This window comes from Schistocerca serialis, chromosome 5, assembly GCF_023864345.2.
Source record: "Schistocerca serialis cubense isolate TAMUIC-IGC-003099 chromosome 5, iqSchSeri2.2, whole genome shotgun sequence".
Lineage (NCBI taxonomy): Eukaryota > Metazoa > Arthropoda > Insecta > Orthoptera > Acrididae > Schistocerca > Schistocerca serialis.
The window spans coordinates 322,880,681-322,892,999 of record NC_064642.1 but is presented as its reverse complement, the minus strand read 5'-3'; the positions used below and the strand labels follow the sequence as shown (position 1 = coordinate 322,892,999).

Genomic DNA, 12,319 nt, shown 5'->3' with positions numbered 1-12,319 from the left:
GCCAACCGAGATTGTATGGTTTACCAAAAATTCACAGTCTTGGCATTCCATTAAAATCTGTTATTAGTGCCATTGATTGTCTGACTTGTGGGATTACTGTACTACTGTTCACTATGGTTCCTCCCAATGATGTAATGTTCTACTAGTTATGGCAGAACTTTTTAAACATTGCCTCACATCAAGCAGCTCTTCAGATGGCAAGGAGGAAACCATCATGGTTTTGGTATGTTGTTGATTCTTTCATTATGTGGCCTCATGGAGAAAAAGAACACTCACAATATCTAAATCTTAGGATGATGTTAATCCTAATACCTAGTTCATTGTGGGAAAAAAAGACAGACAGGTCAAATTTCTTCTGTGGATATACAAATACTGAGAAAACGCAATGGAACTGTAGTGAACATAGTCTACAGAAATCCCACTCCCACAACAGATATACAGATATCTTCATAGAAATTCGAGCCACCATCCCAAGCAGAAAAGAGGAGTGATCAAAAAATTGGTGTGGGCTAAAAGAATTTGTGAATCACAGTATTTGGAGGAGGAGCTCTGTCATTTAAGAACTGCCTTTAGAAGAAATGATTACTCTGACAAAGAGATAAACAGGACACTGCACCCTAAAAGATCTAGAACTTTGAAAGGTCTGGAACCTGTAAAGGAAAAGAACCAACTAAACGTGCAGAGTTTTCCTCCCATTCTCAAAATCATTCAGAGAGTGCATCAGCATAATTCTCAGAAGATATAGTATTGACACAGTGCTTAAACCAACAAGATAAGTGCAAGAATAAAAAAAATGGAAAATCCGGGATGGGATGTAGCAATATTGTGAAAAGGAAGTTGCTACTCACCACATAGCAAAGATGCTGAGTCACAGATAGGCACAACAAAAAGACGGCCACAAATTAGCCTTTGGCCAGTAAGGCCTTCATCAAAATTAGATGACAAACACACATATACACATTCATGCAAACGCAACACACACACACACACACACACAACAGCAGTCTGTGGCAATTGAGGCCACACTGCAAGTTGCAGCACCAGTGCATGATGGGAGTGGTTATTGGGTGGGGTAAGGAGGAGGTTTGGACGGGGAGCGGGAGGGATAGTAGGGTAGGGGTGGCGGACAGTGGCATGCTGTTGGGTGGACAGTGGCGTGCTGTTGGGGTGCACGCAGGGGTGAGGTGGAAAGAGGGTAGGGTAGCTACGTGCAGTCGGGAGGTTAGACAGGTGGCAGCAGAGAGGTGGGGAGGGTGGGGGGGGTATAGCGGAAAAGAAGATAACTAAAAAGACTGGTTGCAATGGGGGAATGAGGGCTATGTAGTGCTGGAGTGGGAACAGAGAAGGGACTGGATGTGAGAGGACAATGACTAACAAAGGTTGAGGCCAGGAGGGTTACGGGGACATATGATATATTGCAGAGAAAGTCCTATCACAGAGGTGTACTTCAGATAGCAGCCTGTATCAGATGATATGAATTTAGGAGATCTTCAACATTCTTTTCTGTGCACAGTCACTCATAAAACCGTCACATACAACTAATTTTTAGTAGTTTCTATACATGAATCAAGAACACTCTAGCTTGAACAGATATTTCTTGAAATCAGAGTTAGGGAACCTATAGATAATTATGATTAAAAGTTTAGTTTTGCCATGTTCAACTGCTCCTGCACAGTATTCAGTGATTTGTTCAGTGCAGTATTTTGAAATGTCAATAGATTCAAATGGAATACTGTTTCTCACATGTATGGCTACTGCTCCACTCTATAAAAAGCTCCCTGAAAAATAGGTGGATGATCTGTATCCCAATAAAGAAAGCCGCTAAATTATCACAGTCTTGAAGTGGTGCTCTGATATTCCAGTAATGTCAGAGTCAACATCTATAAGCAGTTCACTAACACTGTGTGTGGATACTGCATGGGAGATCTGTTTGTGGACTAGATTTGGAAGGTAATGCCTGCCTATGAAAGCCTTAGACCTCCAGCATAGTGGGCAAGAGGTTGATCACCACTGTAGATGCACCATCCACAGATACCAAGACTGTATCAGAGTGGCTCTTTAGTGTGAATGGCTTTATGTAGGTACATTTCAACAGATAAAGAGATAGCATGCTGATCTGAAGAGGTCCAGGCAAAACAGATAGCAGACATGGTGTTATGGCTATGTAGTAATCATGAAAATATGATCACTGAATTAAGCGTGAGATGGGACTTATAGTTGGATAGATAAAAAGTATATTTGCCTAGTGGGGTGGCAGGAGAAAGCACACAAAAAAGTTATGGAAATGTGCAAGCTTTTGGAGCCAGAGGCTCCTTCTGCTGGCATGAGGGTTGAAGGAGAAAAAAGAGGGATGAAGGAAAAGGACTGGCAAGGCTTAGGAAATGGGGAGAATTAGGGAAAAGTCAGCTAGAACCCTGTGTCAGAGGAGTCTTACCAAATGGGATGAGAAGGAAAGACTGATTGTTGGGGGCTGCAAGGGTGAGATTAGAAAATGTTAGAACATAAAGGTGTAAGGTAGGGCAGTAAGGGCCGGCCGGTGTGGCCAAGCAGTTCTAGGTGCTTCAGTCTGGAACCGCTCGACCGCTATGGTCGCAGCTTCGAATCCTGCCTCAGGCATGGATGTGTGTAATGTCTTTAGGTTAGTTAGGTTTAAGTAGTTCTAAGTTCTAGGGGACTGATGACCTCAAATGTTAAGTCCCATCATGCTCAGAGCCATTTGAACAAATTTTTTAGGGCAGTAACCAAGACAAAGATTACGGACAAAACCTCATGCAAGAGTTAGCAAGGGCAGAAAGCCAAGTGCATTGTTATGTTGTAGAGGTGGAGGTCAGGGTAAGATAGACAGTCAGAAAATAAAATATATAGAAAACTAAAAGTGAGCAAAGAAAAGGAGTAGTTACTGAAAATAAATGCTGAGGCCAAAGAAATTAACATAAATGTAGTCCACATGGATGGTGAGTACCAAGCACATTTAGTAACGCCAGTTCCTACCTGTGGTGTTCTGAGAAACTGATGTCAGCAGGGAGAATTCAGATGGCACGTGTGGTAAAAGAGGCACTGAGGTCATGACTGTCATGTTATACAGCATGATCCACAGGACACTTTGTGTTGCCTTTGTAGACCCTCTTTCTGTGCCCAATCATCATAGCTGATGAAATTTAATAATAGTTGTACCAGTGTAGGAGGCAGAGCAGTGTTTGTGTGTCAGGCAGTACACAACATGTGTCATTTCACAGGTGGCTGTCCCTTTGATAGTATATGTTTTGCCATTTACTGGGCTGGTATAGGTGGTGGTAAGAGGTTGCATAGGGCGAGTGTTACAGTGGCGGCAGTCACACGAGTAGGAGCCGGCGTGTAGGGAAATTGGTGCAGGAGCAACATTGGGTCTGACCAGGATATTATAGAACTTAGGGGAACAATGAACAGCTATTTTTGGTGTGGTGTCCAGAATGTCAGACAGAAAGGACCTAATTTAAGGACTTTATCTTAAGAAGTCTTATCCTTGTCAAAGTAGGTGATTTAACACATTCAAAATCAGGATAATACTGGGTGACAGGAGGTGTTTTCCTAAGTTGTTTTTCGGAGAGATCAGCAGTTCCAGGATTGGATGTGATGGCCTAGGAAAACCTAGATGTGAGTAGCAGCAGAATCTTAAGTACAGATTGGAATGTATGTCACACGGAGGGTTAGACATAAATTATTATGGTGAATTTATTGCCAAAACCAGTGCATTAGTAGATAGTGAATGTATCACAGATCAGAGAGTGAACTACTTTGGATCAACATAAGCACCAAAGATTGATCAAACATAGTAATCTTATGCTTTTATAGACCACCTACCTCAGGAGATGTGCTGACATAATAATTAAGAGAAATTGATTATGTTTCAGTATTTATTCGGAGGTGAAGAAATTTGTGAAGGATAGAGTTGCATGGAGAGCTGCAGTAAACCAATCTTCAGACTGAAGACCCCAGCAATGAAAAGTGTCATCTGAACACTATGTTGTTCACTAGTCGTAATCTTATTGGAAGTTGTGGCCACCTATGATCTGTGAACTGATTTGCCCAGCCAGTTGTAACATGATCTTTAATTTAATTTGGAATCCAAACCAAGAGATGAGTTGGCATTTATTACACACAGCAACCACTGTGAAAGCGAAAGCAGCATTTAATGACAGAAAACTTACAAGACTGAACATTTGAAAATTTTTTAAGACCAAACCTTTGAATTTATAACTTGCCTCTATCTCTGAGTTTCACACAGTTAGGTCAAATGACAAAACTTGATTACCTGGCATATCAGTAGTGTTGGTAACATCAGGCACCTGTGTTACCACGGAATATCCTTTTATTGAATTTCTTGATTCGTGGCATAGTTCTTATTTATTGCACACTAAAGGATATGTACTCCCACAAATATATGTAGCACTTGGGCAACAATCATTCAGTAACACATGAACAAACTGCTGCAGTGAACAAAAGTAGATACTAGCAAAGATAATCATTTACGGATACTAGAAACCTGCACTGTTACCAACATATACAATGTGTCATACATATAATTGCTGGAAACAGAAATTTCACTGTTCTTTTCGAAATAATACTGGTTTCTGTAACAGAAATAAAGGGGGCGTGGCAGCATACATGACCGTAACTTTAAAATTTCATGTATATAGGTCATTTTTCATTTGAAACCCTATAATGTATATATCAATATAATCAGGAAGACTAAAGAATTTAATAAAGTCATAAAAAAATTTCGATTTTTCCACCATTTATAAATACCCTGTATCCTTAAAAAACCAAAACCAGTTGTGAAACAAAGTAAAAGTTTAAATAAATAACAGTCTGAAATGGAAAAATTTGCACTTTCGTCATGTAACTGTTCCACCTAGTGTGTAGGATACAAAAGACTTCAGGAAGAATGTGTTAATACCAGTGCCAAAGTAGGCAGACGCTGAAGACATGCATCAGTTTAATGAGTCATGATTGCAAAACGCTAATATGAATTATCTACAGAAGACTGGAATGACAGATAGAAGCTGATCTGTGGGAAGATCAGTTTCAGAGAATTGTAGGAATGTGAGAGGTAGTATTGACCCTACAGCTAAGATGTAGTGAAGAAAAACAAGACTGTATTTGTAATTTTAGGAAAAGCTTTTGACAATATTGACTAAAATGTATTCTTTGATATTCAGAAGTTATCAGCAATAGAACACAGGAAGGTTTTCTCTGCAACCTGTACAGAAACCAGACTCAAGTTACGAGAAAGGAGTGAGACAGGGTTGAAGTCTACAACCCAAGTTATGGAATGTATGCATAGAGAAGGAAGTAAAGGCAATCAAGAAAAAATTGGAAAAAGAATTGAACTTCAAGGTGAAGTAATTCTGCCAGAGATAGGAAAAGACTTGGAAGATCAGTTGAGTAGAATGGATAGTGCCTTGAAAAGAGGCTGTGAAAAGGACATCAATAAAAGTAAAACAAGGGTTAATAAGTACAGTTGAATTAAAAATCATGTGTGGCTTAGGGAATTAGGGTAGGAAATGGGACACTAAAATTAGTAGATGACTTTCAATAGTTGGTTAGCAAATTAGCTTACAGCAGAAGTAAAGAAGATAGAGAATGTGGACTGACAGTAAGAAGGAAATATTTTCTAGAAAAGAGAAATACATTAACATCAAATATAAAATTTAAATGTTAAGAAAGTCTTTTTTCAGAAATTATGTGTATGAAATCTGGATGATGGAGAGTATAGACAAGAAGAGAACAGAAGCTTTTGAAACATGTTCCTACAGTAAAATACTGGAGGTTAAATAGGTATATCAAATAAGAGATCTCCACCCTGCTCTCCAATGAGCTCTTGCTTGACTCCACTGAAGTCGCAAATGGTGGTGGTTTGGGGTCAGTGGAATGTACGCTGTGGGGCATCAAACACGGAACTGTCCTTGCAGTAACTGATTTGTAACAGTTCGTGGTGTCAATGTGGTTCAAACTGTTGCTTAAATTGCTGCTGCAGATGCAGTATGATGTGCCAGAGCCATACGCATAACACGATGGTCATCCCTCTCAGGAATGTCATGTGGCCGTCTGGAGCCTTGTCTCCTAGCAGCAGTACATTTTCGTGACTACCACTGCCAGCAATCATGTACAGTGGTTACTGTCCTTCCGAGTCTTTCTGCAGTACTGCCCAAGGACCATCCAACTTCTTCTAACCCAATAACACGACCTTGTTCAAACTCAGTGAGTGTTGATAATGGCATCTTTATCACCCTTAAGACATTCTTGACTAACATCAGCTCACTATGTCCATTCTCAAAGGTAATTAATGCTCACAACAATTACAGCATGTGTTTAAAGCAAACCTGATTTACATCCTCATAGTGGCATAGCGGCACTACTAGTACCACTCTTATGCAACTGGTACAAAATTTGAAACATGCCTACCAATTTCATGTACGTCGCACAAATCTGTGTGTGCGTGTGTGTGTGTGTGTGTGTGTGTGTGTGTGTGAGAGAGAGAGAGAGAGAGAGAGAGAGAGAGAGTGAGTGAGTGTGTTTTTCCCTCTTTTTTTTCCCCCAGAGTAATTATGGAAACTTTTTTGTGTTGTTGCTATAGGACAATAAAGACTGTATAACACTCTCATATAACCTTCTCTTTCACCTTGTATTAAAATCTTGGAACAGAACAGTAGAACCTATCTATAGTATCAAAATGAAGTGGACTTTTGTTTTTTATATTTTACAGGTACTTGTATGTTTGAGAAAGCTAACTGTGTTTTATACAGGCTCCATGGTTCAGGGATTCATCTCTTTGACTAGTACTTCAGGGGACAAGTATCCTGGATTCAGTATCGGCCATTGCTTAGATTAGAATACGAAAATTTATCTCAGAATGAGCAATGTGAAAATTCTGTTAAGCAGTGACATTATACTAAGTAGGAACATCAAGAGTAGTTCAATAGAAGAAGAAAGGAGTATAATAAAAAGGAATTAATTGGGATAGGTCAGGGCAGTGTAAGTATATCAGAAACAGAGGTGAAGAAGCCACTGATGACTCAGGAAATACTTGAGCTTATAGATCAAAAAAGGAAACATGTATATCTTATGAATGGGGTAGAAAGGCAGCAGTATAAATTGCTTAGAAGTAAGATTAATAGGAAGAGCAAACAGGCTAAATCATAAAGGATGAGGGAGACATTTAAAGATGTTGAGAAAATCATGATTTAAGGAAGAAAGTGTACAAGAAAAATAGGTATAGATTTAGAGAAGTAAACTGTAAAGGTGTTAACCTACAAGGATCAGATGGAAAACCATTTTAACTGCCAAAGAAAGTGTGTACATATGGCAGGAGGCCATCAGATGCCTGTATGAAGGAAAGAAACTGCCCCAAAGTGTGAGAAAAGAGCCAGAGAAAAGTGGTATGTGGAAGAAATGGGCGCTTTAGGGAAGTGATCAGAGTATTGAATAATCTAAGCTCAAACAAGACAACAGGAGTTGATGAACTTTTAGGAAGTGCAGGAACTGGAAGTTAATTCAATTTTCAAAAATCTGTATAGGGATTTTAAAAAGAGCATTCTTTCACCAAAGATGATGCCTATGCATAAACATGAAGAGTAGAAAGAAAAATTGAAGACTTAATGAAGGAAGAACAATTTTGTTAAAAAAGATACCAGAGCAGCAACTCTTTCTCTTCATTTAGTTGCAGAAGGCAGATTGTAAAGAAAAATAAAAAGAAGCCAGAAAACCTTCCCAGTATTTGTGTACCTGAAATATGCCTTTGACAATGTGCAGTGGGATAAGATGGTCACAGTTCTAATGGTTCAGGGTAAAATTACAGATCCAGGTAAATAATCTGTGACATCGGCAAAATTCAGTTAGGAATAATAAAAGTGGAAGGTCAAGAAAAACAAGTTAATGTTAAGATATAAGGCATGGTAGCAGCTTATTGCCACTGTCATTCAACTTGTACATGATAAAAGCAATGAAAAGAAGTGAAAGAAAGATTCAGAAAGGGAATAAAAGTTCAAGAGGAACTGATGTCATTGCCAAGGTTCACAGATGATGTAGTCCGTCTGTCCAGATGTAAGGGAGACAAGACAATTTGCTGAAAGTAGTGGACAGTATACTTAGCACAGAATATGGCTTAACCATGAGTAAAGCAAAAACTATGCTCAAGAAGAGTAGTAGAAAGAAGAATAATAAATTGTTGTAACATCAAAATTGAGAGCATGAGACAGGATGACTGAGGCAAGAAAGATTGCTAAAGGCTACGAAAGTTTGCTTCTGGTATCATATGATCATTCAATTTTCGCTCGTATCAGATATTGACATGAAGAAGAAGTGCCTGAAAGTGTACATTTCGAACACTGTATTGTATGACAGTACAGGAATTCGCAGAGGAAGAAACTGGAACCATTTGAAAAACTAAGTGAACAGGTAAAGTATTAAATGAAGTTGTTCTTAAAATACCAGTTGGGGAAAGAATTCTATAAAAGACTGTTTCTAGAAGAAGAGACACGCTAGTGTGACATGTACTACAGTATCTACAAATAATTAACTTGACACTGGAAGGAACAATAATCGTCTAAAATAAATAGCAAAGGCTGGAGTGTGCAAAACAGATTATAGAAGATGTTGGCTGTAGTAGTTACATAGGGTCGAAAAGATTAGCACAGGCTAGGAAAAGATGATAGCATCAAACTGATCAAAAGACTGATGGTAAAAAAGTACTTCTTTTTACTTGGTCTTGTCATTATGTTTAAGGTAAACCAGCAGGTAGTTTCTGTCATGTTTAATATTCACTACCCTAATAATAAAAATGGCAGTTAATAAGAATGCTCTCTCTTGCTTTTAGGAAGCTATAACCAAATCTGAATCATCTGACTTCCGTGCTACCGTTCATACTAATAATGGTGGTGCAGAAGTGATTAGAATCTCTCGGAAAAAAGAAGAGGCAGATTTGGACTTAAAATCAGAAACCGATCATGCAGAAGATGTAGCACCAAGTCCAAGCCCACCTAGTCCTTCCGAGATGCAGTGGACACAGTTGCGCAATGCTGTGTTGGCTCGAGTGGTTGGCGCAGAACAAGGTGTACCACCGCCATCGGCAGCAACCATGGACTTATATCGTAAACTGCTGGCTCGTGAACCTGGATCCACACGTGCTCAGGCAGCTTGGTTGCTTGCTGAAATAGCAAGCTTAGCTGCAGCTGGTGAGATTAATAATATAGAACTTCCATCTGACCCTTCAGCTGCAACATCTCCTCTTTCTCACCATAGTGATAAAGATCCTGTACGGACAGAAGAAAGTGCTCATGAAAGTAAGATTCCTGATTCTACTGTATCCAACCAAAATGAACAGCCTACGGGAAAATTTGTAAAACACATTGATGAGCTGTGATTGTAGACAGATCCTTAGATGGTCTTTGATTTATTAAGATAAAAAGACATTTGTTAGATGAACAATATTCAAGTGATCATACAAGTGAAAATAAATGTGACTCTTTGCAGTTCATGCTGTGTTTCAGTGAGACATGAGCCTGAAAGCAACACAAAGTTACATGTAATAATGTAATATGTTACAATTATGTTGTCTTTCATTTTACTTTCCTGTGTTACAGATTATTCAAAATGGCATCATTAGTTGTCATTATGTTTTATAATTCACTTAAGTGCACCATATACTTTCTATAGTGTGTGTGTCTTTTTTTATGCAACCATTAACTTAAATTGGGAAATATAATATGGCCTATATGTGCTCAAGCTGGTTATTGTATATTCTTCACCTGCACTGTACTTATGAAGGAAATGCATAAAAGACCTTAAAGATATTTCTTTGTTGTAATACAGACATATTTTTAAATAAAATTATGACGCCTGTTTTACCTCGTTATATATTCTATGAAATTAAAAACAATTCCAAAACATATTTATTGTAGATGTTTTATTCTAATTTGTACATTGTATTTGTATATAATTGTGCATATTCTAAATTTCGATGCATTGTGTGAAACTGGAGATATGGAACTGTTTTACCATATGGTGTAACAATACACTAAAAAAATTTTATCTTGCAAATAAAGATTGATGAAATATTTTTATGTAATACGGATTGTTTTAAGTACTTCTCATTATACATCCTGTTATGAAATCAATGTACTGAAGTAATTGAAGTTATATTAAGAATTAATCCACTGAATTTGGTGGATAAACATTCAAATCAAAAGGTAACATCACAACCGTTAACCTAGTTTGACATCAGGCAACTCTGTCTAAAAACTTGAGTAGTAGTTTTAAAATAATCTTGGCCATTAGCTGCAACTATCTCAACAAGTGATACATTACCACATAGTTGTTTAAAAGACAGAATCATCGGACTTTGTTTGAGGATAATGTATGGTGGTGTATGAGTTTTTACCGGTGTGACTGGTAGATGGTGAAGTGTCAGATGCTAGCCACTTGGCCGAGGAGTTCTGGGTGCTTCAGTCTGGAACCGTGCTGCTGCAACCATCACAGGTTCAAATCCTGCCTCAGGCATGGATGTGTGTGATGTCCTTAGGTTAGTTAGGTTTAAGTAGTTCTAAGTCTAGGGGCCTGCCTAGAGCCATTTGAAGTGTCAGATAACCCCTATGGTTGACATTTGCCTTTTTATACACATTATTCTGATAACTGACCTAGTGCTATGAGTGATGATCTTAAAAGTGATGTGCTCACTGCTTGAAAACCCATGTTAGGCCGTCAGCCACAGCACAAGATGAAGATTAGAAATTTTGTCCTTCAAAACAGATGTCACATTAGTTAAAGATGCTGAGTAAGAAATCCACATAAATTAGCTACTTTTTTCAAAATGTGTAATTATCTGCCATTCATTAAAGGTAACTGACAGTACCTCAGAATGTTCAGAAACTCATTCAGGTGGTGAAGACCAGTTAGTTATGGCAATTAGGTAAAAGTCTCTGAATTTGCTTAAATACATTTCTAACATCAACATACCCACTTTCTTTTAAATCTTGCTGTTTGGAAAATATTAATGTCATGCAGTGTTATTAGTAATAGTTTCATTTGAAAACAGGGTGGCTATAATTAAAATTTTGCTACTTGAGCCAGTGTAGACGGAAAACTATATATACTCTATGGGCACCCATCTTTATAGGAATGATGTTCTAACGATGTGCGATGGCAAGAAACGATGTGAAGTTGGATTGCAAAATTCACACCTCTCTCACATCGGTTGACTTACTTGGTATGTACAGCCAATCTTCTTCTCTTGATTTCCGGCTACGTCGATCTCCAAAAACTTCCTCTCTGAAGAATATTGCTGATTAACAGGAATTTATAAGACTCACTCTCTACTTTTGAAATAGGTTAGTACTCGAAGAATACTTTTAGTTCAGTCTTGGTATATTTGAACTTCCATAAATAACATATTCACCATTTCTCACATCAATATTCGAATGTTTACAAGTCAACCGATTTGTCCCGCATTGTTGTTGTTGTGGTCTTCAGTCCTGATACTGGTTTGATGCAGCTCTCCATGCTACTCTATCCTGTGCAAGCTTCTTCATCTCCCAGTACTTACTGCAACCTACATCCCTCTGAATCTGCTTAGTGTATTCATCTCTCCCTCTACGCTGCCCTCCAATGCTAAATTTGTGATCCCTTGATGCCTCAGAACATGCCCTAACAACCAGTCCCTTCTTCTTGTCAAGTTGTGCCACAAACTCCTCTTCTCCCCTATTCTATTCAATACCTCGTCATTAGTTATGTGATCTACCCATCTAATCTTCAGCATTCTTCTGTAGCACCACATTTCGAAAGCTTCTATTCTCTTCTTGTCCAAACTATTTATCATCCATGTTTCACTTCCATACATGGCTACACTCCATACAAATACTTTCAGAAACGACTTCCTGACACTTAAATCTATACTTGATGTTAACAAATTTCTCTTCTTCAGAAACGCTTTCCTTGCCATTGCTAGTCTACATTTTATAACCTCTCTACTTCGACCATCATCAGTTATTTTGCTCCCCAAATAGCAAAACTCCTTTACTGCTTTAAGTGTCTCATTTCCTAATCTAATTCCCACAGCATCATCCGACTTAATTCGACCACATTCCATGATCCTCGTTTTGCTTTTGTTGATGTTCATCTTATATCCTCCTTTCAAGACACTGCCCATTCCGTTCAACTGCTCTTCCATGTCCTTTGCTGTCTCTGACAGAATTACAATGTCATCGGCGAACCTCAAAGTTTTTATTTCTTCTCCATGGATTTTAATACCTACTCCAAATTTTTCTTTCGTTTCCTTTACAGCTTG

General features: G+C 38.4%; 1 protein-coding gene across 1 annotated transcript in view; it reads left to right on the top strand.

Annotated features, from left to right (window-relative positions):
* LOC126482394 (ER degradation-enhancing alpha-mannosidase-like protein 3) overlaps positions 1–10,107 on the top strand; it is a 207,291-nt gene extending 197,184 nt beyond the window's left edge. The window contains exon 19 of the mRNA XM_050106508.1: positions 8,855–10,107. Within this exon, the coding sequence (XP_049962465.1) occupies positions 8,855–9,400 (546 nt within the window). The 3' untranslated portion in view covers positions 9,401–10,107. The remainder of the gene's footprint in view (positions 1–8,854) is intronic.
* The last annotated feature ends 2,212 nt before the right edge of the window (positions 10,108–12,319 follow it).